The sequence below is a fragment of the Gymnodraco acuticeps genome, unplaced genomic scaffold, assembly GCF_902827175.1.
Source record: "Gymnodraco acuticeps unplaced genomic scaffold, fGymAcu1.1, whole genome shotgun sequence".
NCBI lineage: Eukaryota > Metazoa > Chordata > Actinopteri > Perciformes > Bathydraconidae > Gymnodraco > Gymnodraco acuticeps.
The window spans coordinates 1,394,534-1,415,336 of record NW_022991513.1 but is presented as its reverse complement, the minus strand read 5'-3'; the positions used below and the strand labels follow the sequence as shown (position 1 = coordinate 1,415,336).

The 20,803-nt window shown below is 40.4% G+C and overlaps 2 protein-coding genes across 6 annotated transcripts in view; both read left to right on the top strand.

Moving 5' to 3' along the window:
- Positions 1-3,096, top strand: part of usp10 (ubiquitin specific peptidase 10) — a 28,039-nt gene extending 24,943 nt beyond the window's left edge. For all 5 annotated transcript variants that reach the window (XM_034196879.1, XM_034196877.1, XM_034196876.1 and 2 more), the window contains one exon: positions 30-3,096. In XM_034196879.1, coding sequence (XP_034052770.1) covers positions 30-217 — 188 coding nt within the window. In that variant the 3' untranslated portion in view covers positions 218-3,096. The remainder of the gene's footprint in view (positions 1-29) is intronic.
- Positions 3,097-7,461: 4,365 nt separating this feature from the next.
- crispld2 (cysteine-rich secretory protein LCCL domain containing 2) lies at positions 7,462-20,619 on the top strand. The gene is made up of 15 exons (XM_034196874.1): positions 7,462-7,571; positions 9,607-9,965; positions 11,054-11,172; positions 12,051-12,183; positions 13,676-13,791; positions 14,218-14,318; positions 14,405-14,599; positions 14,686-14,746; positions 14,859-14,925; positions 15,012-15,142; positions 15,281-15,324; positions 15,432-15,504; positions 15,820-15,895; positions 16,823-16,953; positions 19,031-20,619. Exons 2-15 carry the CDS (start codon positions 9,684-9,686, stop codon positions 19,080-19,082), a joined length of 1,581 nt encoding a protein of 526 aa, XP_034052765.1. The 5' UTR covers positions 7,462-7,571; positions 9,607-9,683; the 3' UTR covers positions 19,083-20,619.
- Positions 20,620-20,803: the final 184 nt, after the last annotated feature.

Sequence of the window (20,803 nt, the reverse complement as noted above, 5' to 3'; positions counted from 1 at the left end):
CTAATGTCTTTTTCCCCCCACTATAACAGTTGTCTATCACCATGGGAACAGTGCGACAGGCGGTCATTACACCACGGATGTCTTCCACATTGGTCTTAACGGCTGGCTGCGCATCGACGACCAGGCAGTGAAGGTCATCAATCAGTACCAGGTGGTGAAGCAGACTGCAGAGCGCACCGCCTACCTGCTGTACTACCGCCGCGTGGACCTGCTGTAGACACACACACTCACACACACACCCCCAACACACGCGCAAGAATACCCGAATATACTCACAAACGCACACACTAAACATACATGCTCCGAATGCACTCGTTGACAGGACAGTACATCTACACGTGACACAAACACACATGAAACTAATGAACAGGAACACTGCCCAACTTGTTCTCTTGCAAGATTTTCCTCTTCTTCCCTCCTGTCCCTGCTTTCCTGAGAACCAGCTTTTCCAACACCTTTTTCCCCGTCTCTTTTTTCTTTCTTGAGGAAGAGAAATAAGCTGCATTCACGAAGATTTCCCTGTGACTGCTCTCTCTTCTCTGTGCACCACTGCTGTTTTTTTTTTGTTTTGTCCTTTTTTGTTTTTACTTTTAAAGCAGCAAAGAAAGGACTGTTGAATAGACCGAGGTGGGGTTGGGGTTACATGTTAGGACCTGAGACTCTCCTCTGACTGAGCCCACCGCTCACCGAGCACACAGTGGACTCAACGCAGGAAGAACTCTGTACCACAGGCTGCGAGTGGACCGCTGGGGTAATATCTCCTGTCATGAATGACCTGTTTTAAGGGAATTACCCAGAAATATCAGTGTTCGCCCTTAAATAAAGGAGATCTGTTGGCCTGATACATTTGCAGCCGTTTAAAAGCCTGTTTGATTTTGCCCTCATGAATTTAAAGGCCCAGCACCAGCATTATCGTGAGTCTATCCTCCCAAGACCAGATCGTCGTCTTTGCCACCAACACAAACAACTCTGCCATTTCCTCACTTTTATGATGCTTTTAAATCAAGGTACAACTTGAGCCATCAACAACAGGAGAAAAAAGAAAGATGGTACATCAAGAGCTGAACAGCGTCCTTGTTTGAGGTCCTTGGTATTTGGGTTTAGATGTAGAAAGAAAATATGAATGCGCTTTAGAATTTAATAACAAATACGCTTCTGTGCACAAAGTATAAACTGATTGAGGATTACGTTATGACAGGCAAATGCATATTTTGCAAATATTTAGATTAAATGTTTGAAAGAAAACAATAAAAAATATGACATCTGACTGAAAACTTGTGTGGGTCCCTAAAGGACTGCGCTAGTTTTCAGACTCGGTTATTGCACTGGAGAAATGGCAACCAATCGCAACAGATTCCACTGCAAAACCCGCCCTTGTACATTTCCTTCTATCAATTATTTTTTTGTCTATGTGTTTAAAGGTTTCACCTGTGGATAGGTGGCTTATCAGTGTAGTTTTGAGCCACACCACCCCTCTTAACCCCAACTCAGCAGAAAGCGGGGGCTGCCTTAGGTTCATTGTGTGATGTTTTTCCACTCAGTGCACAAGTCTAACCCTAATCAGGCGCCAACCGCAAGTCTAATGTCTGTGACGAGTTAGGGGAATGTACCTGACATCTTTGTATTTACTCTTTTGTGGCTCAGCATTTCCTCCTAGTGGAGGGAACCTGAGTGTCGAGGGATGTGGGACTACATCTGTGCTAAGCTCTGCAAAAGAAAACCCGGACATGTGCACAAAAGGAGATAGTGTTTGCTTTGTTAAAGATTTAGATTTTCTTTTCTTTCTTTCTTTCTTTTGGATCATTGATTGTGATTTCTGTTTGAGTTACTAAAATGTTAGTTTTTATTTTGTCATGGATCATTGATTGGATGTCCCGATGCTCTCGCTCCCTTCAGAAAAAATATGCTTGCATTTGAATTGGTGTTTGAAAATTACACGGGCTAAAGCACAATAATGAATAAAATTGAACTAGTTCTTTGCTTGATATTTATTTCCTTTTTTGTCATTTTTCTTTATAATTTAGTTATTTTTCCCGCTTTATTTTGCCCATTTTAATTCCAACCACCATTGTCAGTATCTCAGTATTAACACTCAAATTCATTTATCTCAAGTATTTTAAAGGATTTAGACTTGTGTACTTTGACATTTTGACACTTTTCTCGCAGATAGTTAATTATCACAAAGTACACATAAGCTGTTGGTTGTCCCGCAATTTCCTGTCTCAGATCAAAAAGAAGGTGCCGTGTAAACATTATTTCCTGTATTTTAAAAACTGCAAGTGTTTCACTTAAACATGTCCCTTTTTATAGGTTTGTCGTACAAAGACTGAATTGGTTCAGTTTTTCAATTTGAAATGAAAGGTCCAAATTACGTAATATCACATTTATCTTTTGCCTCTTGTGTAATATTATGTGGTGCATAGTTTAATTGACATTTTCTTGTTGGTTTCAGAGTCAGAAACCTTCAGGTAAACCAAAGGAAAACATAAACGGCCCTCCTGCTTTTCCTTATTTTCAGACTTTATTTTGCCTTTTCCATCGAGGTCTTGTTGCCATCTTACGGCTCATTCCACGCAGGAAACTGAGGCATGCCGCTTAGTCGAAACATCTTCTAACTTTTATGATACTTCAGTTCTGCTGCTGGCTTTGTAGTCATTTCGGCACAAATTGTAACATTGTTGGTTTACTTTTTATTTCCCCTTTTTTTTGAAGAATGTTTGGGAGTTGGGACTTTGAACCTTGAGCTTTCTGTTGTACAGTTTTATCTCAGTCTCATGGCTGGTCAGGAAATGTGCTGGTGAAATGCTTCAATAATGTCTCTTTTCAGTATGTGCGCTTAACACCATTGTCTGCTGGGATTTGTTGGGATATTGACCTAAAAAAAACAAAATCTATTGTCTTTTAATTTTAAGCCTCCAGCGTTCTATTTTGTTAATTGTTCAAATAAAGGATTGTGCAAAAATAAGTTTGCTAATGAAGTGTAGTCAGAAGACTACTTGGCTTTCTTATAATGGTAAATACTGAAACATCTGCAGTCTCTACAGCCTGGACTGGCCTACCGAATAATGTGCACAATAAACCAAAACAACAAAACGATCCACGAGTCTTGGTCTACCGCACACTGCTAATTGGTTTTCTTGTTCCTGCATGTCAACACACACTATTTGTAGCATGTTGTATCTCCCCTTCCTGTGGTCTCGCTGCCCGCATCGCTCTCTTTAGGCCCAGGCTGAGCTTGCCTGTTTGCTTTAATGGGAAGTAGAATCTTTGAAAAATGTGCAGTGCAAGGTTTTTCTGCCCTTTAGTATTCCTTACTATTTATGCCTTCCTTGCTATAGCTCTGCCGTCCAATGAAATGTGGCTTTGCACTTCAACTTGCAATCAAGCATAGTATTTTCCTTGTTAAATGTCAGAGAGCTACAAGGAATCCTTTTTTACAGTCCCAGAGCCTGAAGGGCAAATTACATGTTTGACACCCACTGATGGACCACCTATACTCACCAGTGTCTCCTTCAGCCATACTTTAGGGATAATCATGTATGTACATGTTTTAGCCTGGTCACCATGGGTGTTTTTCTGGGAATGCGTAGGACATTTTTCAACACAAGCAAGTTAAAGGTCATAGTAGTGCAGCAACCGCCGGGGCATAGAACCAGGAGCAACAGATTGGGGCTAAATGGTACCTCACTGTAATATGAGCATGTTATTGTTTCATTTAGATAATTATAGTTATTCACAGGAGATGACCAATCCAGAAATGTCAAAGAACATGCAGCAGCAAATGGGAACAATGGGGCATTGTGACATCTACCTGCTCCACATCCCATATATGACTTGTTTAATATGTCCATTAACCCTTTGTACTGAGGTGTCTGAGTGATAAAGCTTCGTGATCCAGCTCATCTAATGGCTGATGCATGCAAACAAACAGAAAAAGCTCAAAATGAGGTTGTTAAATAGTAAATAAATTGGCAATTAAATAAGTGATAACTCACACACTGCAAATTTGGTGTGAATGCAGCTATAGGAATTTGAGCCAAATCTGATTGGCTTAGCAGACAAATTGTCCTGTACTTTATATAATGTGCTGAAAGTGCTATGTCTGCAAAAAAAGAAATAAAAAGATTTAGAAAAAAAGAACAATCTCATTGGCTTGTTAAATCTGATGTTTCTGACCTAGGCAGCCAACAAAAATCTCACTGTCCTATTGCAAAGTTTATGGGTTGGTAGGCACTGAAGATACTCAACTTTATATGCACAAGAATTGAAAATGTGAGGGGGAAAAATCACTTCTTGGAGTAAATGAAGATAAGAAGATATTTCTTTATTTTAAGTGGTCGCAAGCCAAAAAAGGTCAGGTTTAGTACACATTACTGATTATACATTCACTTTCCATCTGAAGGCTGTAAATAGCAGTTACTTGTGCCATAAGTGTTGGCTCTGAAGTTTCTCTGTAAAACTTCTGGCCTTGAATCTGGATTGCCTGGCATGTGCTCTGTCTGTGCTGGTCCTCCATTCAAGATGTTACCAACCACTAAAGCCACAGTATGCAGGTTTCTTATCTTGTGTGCTTTCATTTGAATTATCATGGCCTCTCATCAACTCTTTATCCTCGTAGGAGTGATCTCTCTCTGCATTTCCTGTCCCATTACGATCTAGTTTGTTTTTATAATCAGACTCCTACAACATATGGTGCCTTCATTAAGTCTCCCCTAGTTTTTCCCCTCTGAATCTTATTTGTTTTGCGTCTTGTTTAGAGCTCCAACAGGTCTCCACAGTTTCTAAGGAGAGGCAAACACTGTGGCAAACACGGTTTCTAAGACCTCCACAAGCCCCCCTGTCCAAATAAACCAGTGTGTGTGAGTCCTTGAACTTCCCAAAAATGAAAACTAGGGTCCCACCTGCTCGACATTGTATCAAGTTATAAAGTAAACAAGAAGTTTCAGTGGTGTAATCTCTGTTTTGTCTTGAATTGAGACTAATCCAGAGTTGTGAGTTTCCATTTAGTACGAGTTATAAATCAGAATTGACGTGGCAGAGCGGTGAATAACACTTCTGAGAAGAACCCTCTTCCGTCATGGACATTGTAATGCACTCAAGTCTGAGTAACCTGTTTACGAACGTTTGTCACAAGGGACTGCTTGGGATCGGGAAATGCAGATCAAGATTTATGTCATCAGAGCATCTAATACAAGCATCATAATCTAGGAAACCCACTTCGTCACAACATCGACCCTTGTCTGGCAATGGTTTTGTCAAAAATACTGAGAGATTTATATCAACTTGATCTTCTGATTTACAGTGTGTCAAACAAGACATCAGGAAACCATTGAGATGAAAGCCAAATGTGTCTTTTGAAAGGTCTGTGAAAACAAAGAGATGGTGATGAATTTTAAAAACAAAAACAAAATGTGGCATACACAGGTTTCTGATGGCTGTGTGTGAGTTGGTGTGTTGACTACTTCGGTCACCTTCAAGTTCCATAGTAAAACGAAACATCTCAATGTAAATTATTTAACGTGGCACTGAAATAAAGAGAAACAGTCTGTCTTCAGTAATGCAGTGCATGAGTTGTAACCTGGATAATGTTATGATCATGTGAACGCAGTAGAAAATACCAAAACGTTTCATGTTCCATGTAAACGTAATATCCCAAATATGATCAGAATTCAGTTTTGATACACAGAAACATGTGCTTCCACATCTGGATGGGTTCATATAAAGATAATCAATCTGTAAACGTAGCTGCAGCCAATTCAAATTATGTGTTATTACTGAGGGTGATGGTTCTATTTTATTTCTGGAAAAAACATGCTTTCGCATTAAGGTCATATTCTGATATTGTTGGAAGTAAGTAGCCAGCATTATACCACTAAATGGATCTCAATATCATTAATAAAGTCAGAAATATCACCATTTATATCATCTCTGGATTGGGAGGCTTTATTATAGGAAAATTATATTACTGAAATGACAAATTGTCCTATCCCAAACTATACAGCACAAAGGATTAATTGAAATTAGGACAGAAAGCCCTTTCTAGCTCAGAGAATAAATTACTAGAAAAAAAAAAATAGTATTTCCAGACTGTTGGCCTGACGATATAGATGGACCCCTATGAGTTTGATCTTCCTTTCTTGTTCTGTGTCACAAAACATACTTGTCCTTTTCCTGTACAGAAATCAAGCTCATGATGGAATAAAATGTTAACTATTTGGGTCATAACCTTTATATATAGCCTACAGTCTATGGTCATAACACACCCTCTGCAGAGCCAGGAAGGAGATACAACACGGACAGTTTTCAATGCAGATCCTTTTTCACCTCTTTATCCTCTCTAATTATGTGAAATGTTTTAATACTGTATTTACTGTCATGTGATCATAGTTATGTTAAGTTTGACAGCAGTGCCTCTGAAAGACAAACTAATGCAGATTTAAATGTATTAGCACACCTTTAACAAATTAGATCCATAATTAATTTGACATGTAAAATGATATGTTATGTGCTTGTATCTTTACATTTAATTTCCTACATCTGGATGTATGGATTAGCAACAATTATGACAGCATTGTTTCCAATTATAGAAATGACACATTTCGACCCATTGGTTTTTCCACAACCTGGCAGTTCTACATTGTTTATGCCTTACAATCGTTCAATAAAGCATTAGTAAGTTATTTATTGAACATTAAGAAAGCCTTTAGTAACAACTTATCCCGAATATCGCTTGTAAAATTAGTGTTATTTTCCAGTGAATATTTTTTAAAAGTAGTCGTGGTGATTTTAGATCTCCTTGTTCCCTCTGTTTAGTGTGTTGTTCACAGGTGGAATAAGTACTCAGATCTTGTACCCATTTCTGAATTATATACATCATATATTTTGATTATAATTATTGATGCAATAAAGTATTTATCAAAGTTGGTAAAATTGCTAAGTTTAATTCCTTTGTATAGCAGGGCTTGTGGATTTACTCCAGGTTTGACTAAAGTCTTATTGAAGTGTCAATTGAATATCATATAATTAATCCAAATCTGCAAAATAATTTAAGTTATAAAACAAATGTAGTGGAGCAAAGGTGCACTTGTGCACTTGTAAATTGCAAACAATTGAAATATTCAAGTAAAGTACAACTCTCTCAAAAATGATGCTTAAGTATAGCACTTGAGTAAATGTACTTAGCAACTTAACAGCAGGGGTGTCGTAAAGTTTGAAGCGTGTCTGTAGCTGGGTAGTAACTGTCAGTGATTCAGAGGCTGATCTGACATCAGCTTTCTGATTTACAGGATCTGTAGTTTTCTTCCTGCTCGTCAGCGCGCGCACTCTGCAGGAACATTTTTGATTTGAGGGCGGCTGGCGAGTGGGGGAGTGGGGAGAGACAGTCATGTTTTCCTCTGCTTCTGAGGGGTATCCTTCTCTATATAAGGCACTGTGAGCTGCTCAGGAGTCCCACAGCTCCTGTGTGCTTCAGGAACACCGCCAGCAAGCAGCAGCTCGCGCTCTCATAAGGGAATACTACTCCGCGCGCACAGGACAGCGAAATATTCCTCTGGACACTAGTGAAGATAGAGGTGAGCGAGATGAGACATTACACACATTTGTTTGCAATGGGTTGGATCGATTTCACTGTCTGGAGTTTCACCCATACTTTACAACTTTAAAATGCATCTGTCGATTGAATGTTTCTCATAACTCTGTCATTATGCTGCTGTCAAATCCGTGTTTCAGTGCTGTACGATACCAGTCACCTCTGTGGAAACATTGGTATAACTGCCTTTTTTAATTTATATTTGAGTTTTGTAATAATGGACCAAGAGTCTCTTTAAATAAATAATCATCCCCTAGCAAAACGAATTAACGATGCAACTTGTGACTGACGTGATTTTGTGTAAATGAAACTTTACTCCTCTTCCTAATCCCTTTTTATTCACTCAGAATGAACATTAATTTATGACGGGTGAAACAGGGTTGCAAACCTTTCCACTGTAAAAGAGGCTGCTGCCAATACACTGCCATTCATTGTGAGTGTGCAGCTTTCCATGTTAATGGAAGAGCAGTAGCTACCATGATGGAAAATAAATATACAGGCACCGTGCTAATGAACCAAGCATTTATATATTCTAAAATGTAATGCTAGATTTTAAGTCATCAATCACATTAGAACATTCACCCCAAAATAAACTTTACAGTTAGGGGGTCAACCATTGTACATTACAATTGAATTAGTGTGCCAATCTTCAAAAATCATTGAAAAGTGGGCAAGCATTTATAAAAATGTATTTAAATCAAATCATATTGTGTTTACTTTGAACCTGATGCTGAGGTCCGCCTGTGTCCAGGAGCACACCAGAGGCAGAGAGGGCTCGATTCCTAAACAACATGAGGATGTACATGTGTCTGGGTCATCTGCTCTGTCACTCTGGTATAACATTCATGAGAGGCATGAGAAGGGTGCAGACAGAGGAGCTGGTAGAGGTTCAGTGTGAAAAGGGGTCACAGGGAGCGGAGCAGGGTGTGGTGCTGAGCGGCCCGCCGGCTCTCAGTGCCCAGAGCTGGCACAGCATGTTGACACAGAGCCGGGGCCAGACCTCAAGCCTCCTTTTCAGCAAGAGGGAAAGAGGTGCGGAGATTCTAGGATGAGAGCAAGCAGTGAGCTAGAGCTTGGTTTATTTTGTCTTTCTTCTCCGATCACACTGTCTGCTCTTCTCTCTTTATAAAACGTTGTGTTATTTGGGTTAGCAGAGGGAGGTCAGATGCACGGTCTGTTACAGAATATTGCTCCTGGATGTGTCAGGAATGCAGTGTTTGGCGGTTCAGCAGGGTGAAAGCTTCTCAACCTGAACTCAGGTCTCCCTCCTCAGTGTCCCATCCTGCTGCTCAGTTTGCTTAGATAATAATCAGAGTGGAGAGGTAGGGAGTATTTCTCAGGAGAACTATGGTGCAACAAGTCCAAAGCAAAGTCCAGGTTATATTTACTAAGGATGCTAAAAGGCTCTTTATAACAGGTGCTATTGAAGCAGGCCTATATTATTACTGGGTATATGCTTTCAATTATGCTTTTAAAGTGAGGGTTAAATAAGCACAGTCCTAAAAGCCGAAAGTCATTTAGACTGAGTTTAACTTATGGATTCAAAAGGTAACTGCTTGGTTAATTGTGGCAAAGTTCACGTTATTTATGTGTTCATGGTACAATTATTGAAGCAATTAAAAAACTTTAAACTAAAGAACATCATCACCCAGCTTGAGAATGTAACATCTTATGATTAAAGGACTTGCATGGCTGTTGTTTTGGATTGCATCAGATATGATAGTGTGCCTGAATAACTATGCAACAACAACAAACTGGCAAAAGACTAAACTGACAGGAAGCAGAACAGCTGAGAATAAAAAGTCCAGAGTTTGCTCAGCATCACAAGACTGTGTGCCAGTCTCAGTTTCAACATACAAAGAAAAAAATTAAGAATTACATATTTCTAAATCAGTATTACAACCTTGCCCCATACATTTAAAAATGTGTTAAAGAAAGTGACTCCTATATTGGTTTAGAAATCTGCTGTGTGGACTCGCACAGTGGGGAAAAACTCATGAAATACTTCCTCCCTGCAGGTTGTGTCTGGGATTTCACACACGACGCCCTGTCTGCTGCCGTCTGCGAGTTCAACCCAGACAGCCCAAGTGTCAGAATGACCTGCGCTGCCATGACCTGGTTCCCTGTCCTCTCCCTCTCCCTCTCCCTTCTGCTGTTGTGCGTCAGTGACTCAACTGGCCTCTTCCTGCCCGACTCCAATGAGCTCAGGCAGCTGCTGAGCCGCTACGAGCGGGAAGCGGAGCAGAGCAGCAGCGGCCACACAGCCGGCAACAGGACCCGCCGTGCCGTCCGCTGGTCAGACCGCGAGGAGATCCTCCAGCTGCACAACAAGCTGAGGGGCGAAGTGTACCCCACTTCCTCCAACATGGAGTACATGGTGAGACATACACCAATCACCTATTGAGTTTAATTCTTAATGATGACTTTACATCACAAAGAACTTGCTTTGAATGTGTCAGCAAGCCTGAAAATGTGGTTGGTGATTAGATTAAGTTGTACTATGCCTAGAAAAGCATTATTCCTCTAATAAAAACCTTTTCTCTCTGCTGGAAACATGCTGTCATGATGGCAAACTGTTGCCAGCCGCTGTGCAGCTCTTTTACAAGGAGGATAATAATGCTGAGTCTGTCTGTCCTACCTGCAAACACCCCACACCAGAGATGACAGGAGAGCAAGGGAGGGATGGGTCAAAGGAGGACGGAAAGAAAAAGGCTAGACAGGGAAATCAAAGGACAGCATGTCACATTAATGTGTAAAGTATAAGAGTGTTTATTGTAGAGACACACAGGAAGTTTTCGAAAAGTACGAGCTCCATAAAGTTGAGAGAAGCAGTGGTGGCCTGTGAGTCTTTGGAGTGTGGTTATAGCTGTGAGGGAAACTATCTGAAGATTTACTCTGCCCAGTGCTCTCTCAAATTCCTGCGAACAGGCAGTGTGTGTGTTTGTGTTAGTGTATGGGTGTTTGGGGTTACAGTGATGACTGTGTGCGCATGTCTTAGAGACCACCAAAAGACTGGAAATGTACTGAGGGGATGTGCTTTGAGGGGCAATGTTGTATGCAGTCCTTCCTCCCTTCATAGCAACCAGTCCATGGTGGGAGTCAGGTGTCTTCTCCACTTTCCAAACACTTCTCCATCGCTGTAAAGTAACCCACTCAGGAAATGTGGATAATTCAGCTGTGATCGCTGGAGATTTGTAGTGGACCAGGGCCAGCTGCCCCTCTCAAATTTCACTATCAAAGGTTAATGTTGTACTCCTATCCAGCTCAGTTTCAGCTCACTGGGAAGGAAGGAAGTGAAGGAATTAAGGCGTTGACCAAGTTTTGGTTATGTTTCTACTGAGTCAGAACAAGATAATAATGCTTAGTCATGTAGCAGATGCAGCAGGTGAATGTCAAAGGTCTTCTCATATGGGTATAAAGAAAGTGAAAACCTTGTCAGAGAGTTGTTTTCCTTCATGTGTACAGGTCTGGGATGATGAGCTGGAGCAGTCCGCTACTCACTGGGCGGAGCAGTGTCAATGGGACCACGGACCTCAGGACCTGCTCATGTCTATCGGGCAAAACCTGGCTGTTCACTGGGGGAGGTGAGATACAATAATACACATAGCATAACAAAAACACAGATATCGATTATTATAACAGGGGACGAATACTCCAGATTGTCAAAAATACTACTACCAGTGCTATAAAACAGTTTCAGGTATTAAATGCAAAATAAGAATAACATTTTGTTTTTTAAACTGCTTTTGATTCCCAAACCTATGCAGCACAAACTGTTTTTTTGAGTTAATCTGTCACATATTAACAGTGTTAACTGTAGGACTTTCTACTTTTGCCTTCTTTATAACAGTAAGTATTTTTTTAACTGTCAAGAGGAAGTTGTTTCCTGTTAACTAAAGTGAGGAGAGCTGCTCCTTTAAAACAATATTAGTCCATTAATATGTGTGAAGTACAAGCATGTGTAGTGCTAGTCCTGCCCTTCCAGGAATCTGCTCCCATTCTCACAGCTGCTCTCTTCCCTCCCTGTTCACTTCTTTTCTTCCTGTGCCAGCAAACCGTGATGTGGAGTCCTTTTTTTTTTCCACTCCCCGTCTACTCTCTCCATTTATAAGCTCAGCACTTTTCAATACCGTAAAAAGACATGTTTATAACAAGAGCTTGAAAAGATTTGTTGGGCTGTGGAGCCATGTTTATGTTTTCTCTTATCCTTTTTTTCAAACTGATTTGATTTCCCCTGTTATGGAGGGGGAGCAGGCTAGGTCTGTGTGCCAGGTCAAATTCAGACTCATCATTTGAGGCCTGAAGGGAGGAGGAGGGGCAGTGAGGTGTATGCAGTGTTTCTAACGTCTGGCCAAAGCACCTGGCAGCTGTCTCAGATATTTCCCTTTGCCCCTGGTACCTGGACCTCCTGTGACTGAGCCCACTGTCTGTGTGTGTTTGTTTGTGCGCGTTCGCCCTACAGATATCGTTCTCCTGCCTTCCATGTCCAGTCCTGGTACGATGAGGTGAAAGACTACACCTACCCCTACCCCAGTGAGTGCAACCCCTGGTGTCCAGATCGCTGCTCCGGGCCCATGTGCACCCATTACACCCAGGTAAGAAGGGGAATGAGTTCAGGAGAAACATTTAAGAAATGTTAAAGGGAAAACTGCTTGTCTTGGGGAGTTAAATTCTAAAAAAAGCTGTATAAAAACTTTAGGTGTCTGCACGAAGACTTAAAATGGCCACATATGATATTCAGTTTGACTGTTACAAAAACACACAAATCTCCCACCAAACTGTCATTAGTTATTTTGGCCAAGTGATTCCTATAACAAAACACATGGCAGTAAGTTAAAACCTTACTTTCAAGATGATCAGTGATCCAAGAAGGTGTCATTTTTTTGTTGAAATACATTTTTCCACTTGCCCTTGAAGCGCATACTGTAATGTGTACCATTCGTATGATCAAATCTGTTTAGTATCAGGTCTTGTGCCTTCTTTTATCTCAAACAGAACATATTTTACCACATGTGGTGTGCACTATATGATGTATCACATCATTTATGTGCAGAGTTTTTGAGGGACTAAGGGGTTAAATGACAGACAAACACGTAACTTGTAGACAGTGAAGAAATCATAAATAATAGACGGAAAGAAGATTCTAAAAGTTGATGAGAAAATAAGGAAATCAATCAAAAGGAGACAAACTGGCGAGTTGGCAACCTCTTCCTCTAGACTTTACTTTGTAGCTGCTGAGATGAGTTTACAGAAATATCCCTACTCCTCCCTCTGCCCTCACCCTGAAACCTGATCACTGCCATCTGGTAGTCATTTCCAGACACACCAGACACCACTCACTGCTTGACCTGGATTCTTCTGAAGATGCTGCAGAGAGGAGACCGTGCCAAATCTGAGCATCGTCACCCTATCTATGTCCTTCAAAACCTGGAAGTGCCCTTAGAACAGGCACTCTACATAGCTTCCTCTGCACATAAATTAGACCCTGTGGATAGACAGAGTGCATTGAGTTGACAGCCAGCCCTCATCAGTCTGTGTGCTGACTCACTGCTTCCAGTGGCTTCTGTACCAAGGAAAAGATGAACATTCCTGAGGAGGGAGAGCGCACATGTTTCAGAATTTGGGAGGAAAGTGAGGAGGAGTTATGGAACATGCTGTGTTGTATTTGCTGTCAAATGACACATCATTTATCTGAAACACCACTGCAGCAGCTTTCCGTTTAATAAGGCGTTTTATTTTCCCTTAGACAGTTTTGAGATTGTGCTGACTTGTCTTTCTTCTGAGTTAAGCTATACAAGCATTACCACTTCTATTGGGATGATGAACATGTTCATAATGGGGGAACAGATTGCCAACTGGTTTCACACTTAACATGCATGTGACTGGGGCAGAATAACAGACTGGGCACTTCTGGAAGTCCCAGTGGCCCTATTAATCGTGACTGCCTATCTAGTTGCTTCCTCTGGAATGACTGGTTGAACAATGGGGCTGTGAGAAAAGTCCTTGCTTTAGTTTGCTCTGCTCTGTCTGTTCATTCAGCATTTGCTTATTCTAACTATGGCCATTATTTTATTCCGCTTCTTACAGCTGGTCTGGGCCACCACTAGCCGAGTGGGCTGCGCCGTGCACACGTGTCCAAGGATGGACGTGTGGGGAGAAACATGGGAAAACTCTATATACCTTGTGTGCAACTACTCCCCAAAGTAAGCTCAAAGTTCCTCTATGTTGCAGTGTCCCATCAACATCTCTGCTCTCGAGACTCTCAACATTCTTCGTCCTTACAGTGCTCACACATTAGGGTGTTTCCTTCAAATAGCTGCCCAATGGATATTTAGCACCGGTTGTCTGAAACATTAGTATAATGTATTGAAACCATTAAAATTCCTCCAGAAGTCAGAATAGAAAAATAATAATGAAGCACAAGGTAAGAAAAATAAGAGCAGAGCAGGCCCTTGTTTTCCAGAGAGCCCACAGGATGTAATTGCTGGAGAGACAAAGAGGAGTGTTTTATTAGTTTGTGGGATTAATGACTATTATGGATGTTGTAATTACAAGGCCTTGAGCCCGGTAACGCTTGAGTGATGATTCCTTTCCACCTTACTCAAGCTGTGCACTGTTCACTTCTGCAGGGGCAACTGGATCGGCGAGGCTCCATACCAGCACGGCCGCCCTTGTTCCCAGTGCCCTCCCAGTTTTGGAGGAGGATGCAAGAATAACCTGTGCTTCAAGGGTGAGCAGACCCACATGGTTATCATTTAAATATAGTAACAATAAACGTGTTACCAAACCTGAACCCATATCTGTTTGAACATATAGACTCTCAGCGCTCAGAGACAGAGGATATGAATGAGGTGGAGAAGCCTCAGGTTCCACTGCCACCTCGTACCACCGCCAAACCTGCGCCCAAACCTAAACCATCTGCTCCGAAGAAACCAGCGTCCAAACCGTCCGTCCCTAGACCCACCACACCCAAGAACCCTTCCTCAAAGACTCCCAGCAACACCTTTCTTGGTAGCTACAGCAGTTATTTTTTTTAAACAAGTGAAAGTTTCCTGTTTTGTGTGTTTCCTTACAGATTTTTTGTCTCGTTCTTGCAGTTCAGACCATTAAGTGTGAGACTAGACTGCGAGACAAGTGTAGAGGTGCAACCTGCAACAGGTCAGGCTATTTTTTATGATGTGCATGAAATACGTTTTATTGCCTCTGATTTATCGTGCTCTTCCTCTCGATATCAACTCACTTTTTTCTCCATCTAATTTTCTGGCTGTAGATATAATTGTCCTGCCAATTGTCTGAATAAGAAAGGAAAGGTTTGGGGAACTCTCTTTTACGATGTGGTGAGTCTAGCTTACAATAAAAAAACATATGCAACAATTCATACATTACACTTTATATTTACAAGTATAATTATTTTTTGTTTCAGCAATCAAGTATTTGCAGAGCTGCTATACATTTTGGTGCCATTGACAACAACGGAGGAGTGGTGGACGCCACAAGGATGGACAAGTTTCCATTCTTTGTCAAAGCTACAAAGAATGGCATCGAGTCCTCCAGGTAGATTTGTTGCCCTAGTTTTGTCTACATGATACAACACGTTTCTCTGCTTCTACGAGTCACATTTTGTGCAATAAGGGAGCTTTTTAAAGATTTCTATTGTTTCCTGTTTCTTAAACATCACAATGTCTTTTACAGTAAATACAAACCTGGCAATGCCTTTGTGGTGGCCAAAACAGAAGGTAAGTGATCAAAGGTTTCCAAATAAGAGCTTGAGTCATGATTGCTCTTAAATTCACAGGCTGCCAAACACACATATTAAGGGTATTTCTCTCTCTCTCTGTGACAGAAATGACTGCTGACTGCTACACCACAGTGGCTGAAATCTGCCCTTACAAGAAGCTCAACTCTAACTGTCCAAGGTGCTTAAATAAACTTGTAATTTTTTTAAATATGACTTTCTAGGACAGGTTATAATTGTTAGAAATACTCTAGATGAGATAACACAAAAACATCCTAATATTTCATTACATTACATTACATTGCATTTAGCTGACGCTTTTATCCAAAGCGACTTACAAGAAGTGCTTTCGACCAACAATTTCACTTTGTTATAAAATCATTACAAAATATACAGTGCTTATAAATGCCTAATAGAGGATGTTTAAATATTGTGTGAAAAAAACAAAACCCTTTTCCATTAATGTGACCCCTTATCCGTCAAATTTGTTTCTCAGAATCTTCTGTCCGGCCAACTGCAAGACTCAGCCATCCTATTGGTCACCTGTGATTGGAAACAACATCTACACTGATGTAAGTAAAACACTGTTTTAGATGTGCTAACAGAAAGAAAATGAAAGTGAATCTGCCACATGGTTAAGTTTGAGTGAGGTAAGACTAAGTTAGACTTAGTAATGCATGGCAGCTACGGAGAGCTGTTGAATCACAGTGGGAATACAGCTCATGGAGAATGGGAGTAACGGTGAGGTAAGCCAGAGACTACCAGGGATGTATTACCCAGCATGGGGCCTGACCACTCAGAGGATTATTCAAGTGTTATCTCTCAGTGTTTGTTTCTCAGAGAGAGGAGATGGCAGAAATCTTTTTATGAAATCTGGTTTACATCATCACTCTGTAGTCACCTAAATTATGTTCAGAGTAGATTAGTCATTGTAAAGTACCCTCCAGGAAAAGAAGGGTAGACATTTGTGTCACTCTTGTGGATTTGCCAGTTGTCACAGTCTCATGAGGTCAACGTAGTGTTAAACAGGGTTTTACCCTTTTAACCGACCTTAGATGACGTCCAGCTGGACACTTATAACAGTTTCCCATAGATCTTAAAGGTCCTACAATATTAGAAAAATAAAGGCAGCAGTGTGACTCATAGCAAGTTTGCCAGGAATGTTTTTGCAATCTCAGGCAACCAAATGTGTTTCTACAGTGGTGTAGAAGCTGGATTTTGGTTAAACAGGAGACATAAACCATCTGGTGATAAATACTGTATGAGTGTATGGACAGTGGGATCTGTGTTTAGACTAGAAAGGAATGATTCAGCTCCAGACTGCTGATAAGAGCTTACGGTTTGTTGCACTGACTGTGAAACAAAATGCTTGGGTGACTTTGAATTATTGTCATATGTTTTGTACTGTATTTGGTAATAAAGGCATTACAAAGATTTGGAAAAAGTGTTAACCATCTTGTAAAAGCATGTCTCCTCTTTGCAATTATTTCTCCCCTCAGAGCTCCAGTATTTGTAAATCAGCCATCCATGCAGGGGTCATCAAAGCAGACGGTGGTTTTGTGGATGTTCTGCCCCTGGACAAGAGAAAGAACTATGCCGGAGTCCTGAAAAACGGCATCCAGTCTGAGAGGTACCATTTCATTTCTTTACTGTAACTGTCTCTCTTGGATAAGGATTGTTTGCACAATAACAACATGTACAAAACTGAATGGGTTAAGGCATTTTGTTAAATAGTCTTTTAACATGTTAAAATGGCCGTATTAGAGATAATCTAAGGCTAATAATCTTTGGCTCCGAACTGTCTGGCTTCAGAGTTAGAGAAACCTTTTTTATCTAAAAATACAACCATTCATGTTTAGACATGATATGTAGCCGCTTCCAACTACAAGCAACTGTCTGGGAGCTTTGAAACTGCAAAGCCTTCATAATTATAAAGAAAGGTTCATATTAAAGCCTCGGGAAGTGTGGAGTTTTATCACTAAAAACATATGTATGAGCACTTTATAGATGTGCAACATGTAATCTGCTGAAGTGTTATAGGAGTGAGGTAGTTTGTATTGGTTGGTGGTTAGGATCCCCTGATAATGTCATAATAGTTTCCCAAACCGCTTGCCACATGGTCTTTGCAAAAAATGGTCTCAGCCAGAAATCTGCTCGGATTTATGCAAGGTCAGCAAACTAACTGCAATACCAAGAATGATTAGTGCCACCTAAGAAGGTGTACCGCCCTAACAGGTGCAACAAGTACAGGAGAGTCAAGACTGCACACAACCCAAACAGTCTATAAAGTATATGCCCGATTGGGAACACCTGTGTCAGTAGGTGTTTGGTGTCTTTAAAGATACATTTTGCTTCATAATTAGACTGACAATGTAGTTTTATTTCTGACGTTATGTCGTTTGCGTTGGGTAAGTACTATAGGGAATGTTTTTGCTTTTTAAAAAAATTAACCTCGGTAATTTTTTTTTAATACTAAATAAAAAAATATCTATGTATAAAATAATATTTGTCTTTAATGCTTTGACCAGCTTAGGCCATAATATTTGACCGGTTGGAGTCTGGTAAAGAAAAACCTTGAGATACAAATGAAATTAAAAAGAAAGTCTCAAATATATCTTAGAAAAGGTGCTGTTATTCACTATACTAGCTTGATTTATGTCTCCAGTAATATTGCATGCAGGGGGTTCCCTGCAGGCGCTCCATGTTTCTCACATCACTCTCATGGCCTCGGCCGGCTGCAGTGGACTGGCTCCGGCCAGGAAGCCGTTGCGGGCAGTTCTGCTGGCAAGTGGGGTTGTAAGAGTAATGGTGTGGTTTGGTGTGTGGATGGGCCACACATGGGATCTTTGCTTACTTTACACAGGCATTTCAATTGAGTGTGCAATGTGCTGAATGGCCAAAATATTCCAAGTCTGACTACTATGAAATCTAATGCAGAACTGCGAAGGCCTCGCTCAGGGCACTGGGAGAGGAGGTCAATAAACGGCGGAGAGAGAGTCTGTGCCATGTGCCAACATCATGGCAGGGTGGGCAGCTTGGACTGGACTCTGTTTCTGGGGAAGTAATCACAGCCTATCTGATTACTCGAGGATGGAAAGGCTGTATTCCACTTAGTCAGTGCTTTCCTATATGGACAATTATATGTGATCTGATACCAATCGCACTGGCCTATCATGATTATTGATCATGGCAGAGCCTCAAGGTCTCTCCAACAATGAACTAATTACAAAGTCATCAGGTTTAACACATGTAGGAAAAGGGCAGACTCAGAAATTCGGCAATAATGAGTCATAATGCCAACACGCCATTTCCAAAGATATTGTGCACACCATGTTTGTGTGATTTTTATTGAATTGGTGACTAGGAGAAATTGGTCAATACTAAAAGGCAGACTTCTTGGTATCACAAAACCAAAAATATGGAAAAACGTGTATTTATTTATATGAGTCAAAGGGGGATTTTGCGCTTCAATTTGCTCAGCACGGGAAGTACTACTTTCCCTTTGAACACAGTATAATGGGGCTCTCTTATAACTCAGTATCAGTATAACTCGGACTGTGCTGCTTCAAATTTGATCATGCCTCTCCAAAATATAATTCACAATTCCAGTGACTTGTTTACAGTTACATACTTATTGCTGGAGTGCCCTGAGTGGCATCTGTATAAATGGTCTTGGTTGTAACACGCTTTTTGTTTCCTGTTTGCAGTAAGAGCCACACAGAGGGAGGTTCTTTCCGTCTCTTTGCTGTGAGGGAGTGAGACTTCAGATCAGAAGTGCAGAGAGTCACCTCAGCGGCTCCTCGTGAGCAGGAAGTGCCCACAGGTTGGAAACCATGGTCGTTCATCTGTCTCTGTGCCTTTGTCAGAACAGACAGAACGTTCCAATACATTTCCAACCGGTAAAAGTCCAGTATTTTGATGGACCTTTATTTTTTTCTCAACTCCAGATTAGATACTTCTTAATAGTGACTTAATCTGTGAAACACGCGTTATATATATTATTATGCATTTAACAGCTGGTGCTGGAAGTTTTGAGTTGTTTTACAGAAAGTATTATGTTTACATGTTTTTATTAGAAATTCAAAATGGTTTTCATACACAGGAATGTATAATGATCACACTTAATCATTGTGTACAGAATATATGATATTTTGTTTGTTTTAAAAATGGAGTACCATATATTAAGGTCTTATTTGATTGTATTGCCTTTTCTGCTCATCTGGATCATCTTTGCTTTTTGCTCTTAAGTATTTAGCTAAGTCATATTTATAGGTTAAGTGGTTTACTCATTGTAAGCGTGGACATTATGTTAGCTGGGTGATAAATGGAAGTGTATACAGGCAGCGGGCACTGCTGTACATAGATTTAGTTTCCCTTAAGAAGGCTAGTTTCACTTCAGTGCCAGGCATGTTGAGGTGAGTTAGTAGAAGTGTTACGTTGCTAAGTCCACTGTTAAGTATATGAGCTATGAGTTATATGAGTATATGAGTACACAAGATAACAAGCTGCCATTTTATATTTATTATTGCTAAGTGCTTTCCTAGTATTCTAATCTCTCTTGTTTCTGTAAATAAATGAAAATTCAAAATGTGTCCCCTCCCCACCTAAGACAGATGAATGTGTCACATGTTCAGGAGAGTTTAATGTGTAGAGACTAAATCCTATCTCAAGGGGTGTGAACGATTTTTGTTATCATTAAACTGCAAAATGTTACACTTTGCAGCACATCCAACAAACAAATGTAGTATCACTACACCGGTTTAAGGCACTGTTGCCATTGGTACCTAATTTTAGTACTATTCTTAAAGCAATGCCTCATTTTATAAAAACGTACTAGCTTGCATTTAGTTTTTTGCACAGGAAAAATGCATTTTGAGCTTAGTTATCATCCCTCATGTTAACTAAGGTAAAGTGCAATTTGTGCTCCAGTACTTGGATGTCATAACAATAAGTATAGTCACTCTATCTCTTTGTTTCCCGGGGAATACAAACCATGCTAGTACAGAATGTTTTTAGAGTAAATACCTGGCCAAGAAAAAACTATCTTTATCTCTTTATTCTACCTCAGTCCTATCGCTACGCTGGGCAGTTAAGTCTTTTCTATAAGGGAATTTTCATGGGAAATGCTCAAGGTTTTGTAAAGGTTTGGGAACTGTAAATACTTAGATTATTCTGTTTTTAATAATCCTTATTGCAGTAAGATATAATTAATGTGTGTGATTTTGTTTAAATTGTCTTGTTTTTATACTGGTGTAGGATGGGTTGTATATGTTTTGCACAATTTGAAAATAAAGTAAGATTTACAAATGCTACAACTGTTTCTGTGAACCATTTGTCCAGTAAATATATGCTTTTATTTTACCCTTTTAAGATAAGATGGACTTTTATTAATCCCTCGTGGGGAAATTGTTTCTCTGCATTTGACCCATCCTAGTGTTAGGAACAGTGTGCTGCCATTTTGAACGGCGCCCGGGGAGCAG

Bases quoted from the DNA above. Each gene is read 5' to 3' on its own strand.
- crispld2 (XM_034196874.1), top strand. From the start codon at position 9,684: ATGACCTGCGCTGCCATGACCTGGTTCCCTGTCCTCTCCCTCTCCCTC. The intron at 9,966-11,053 runs GTGAGACATACA...TCATGTGTACAG, and splicing joins CCTCCAACATGGAGTACATG to GTCTGGGATGATGAGCTGGA. The intron at 12,184-13,675 runs GTAAGAAGGGGA...CGCTTCTTACAG, and splicing joins TGTGCACCCATTACACCCAG to CTGGTCTGGGCCACCACTAG.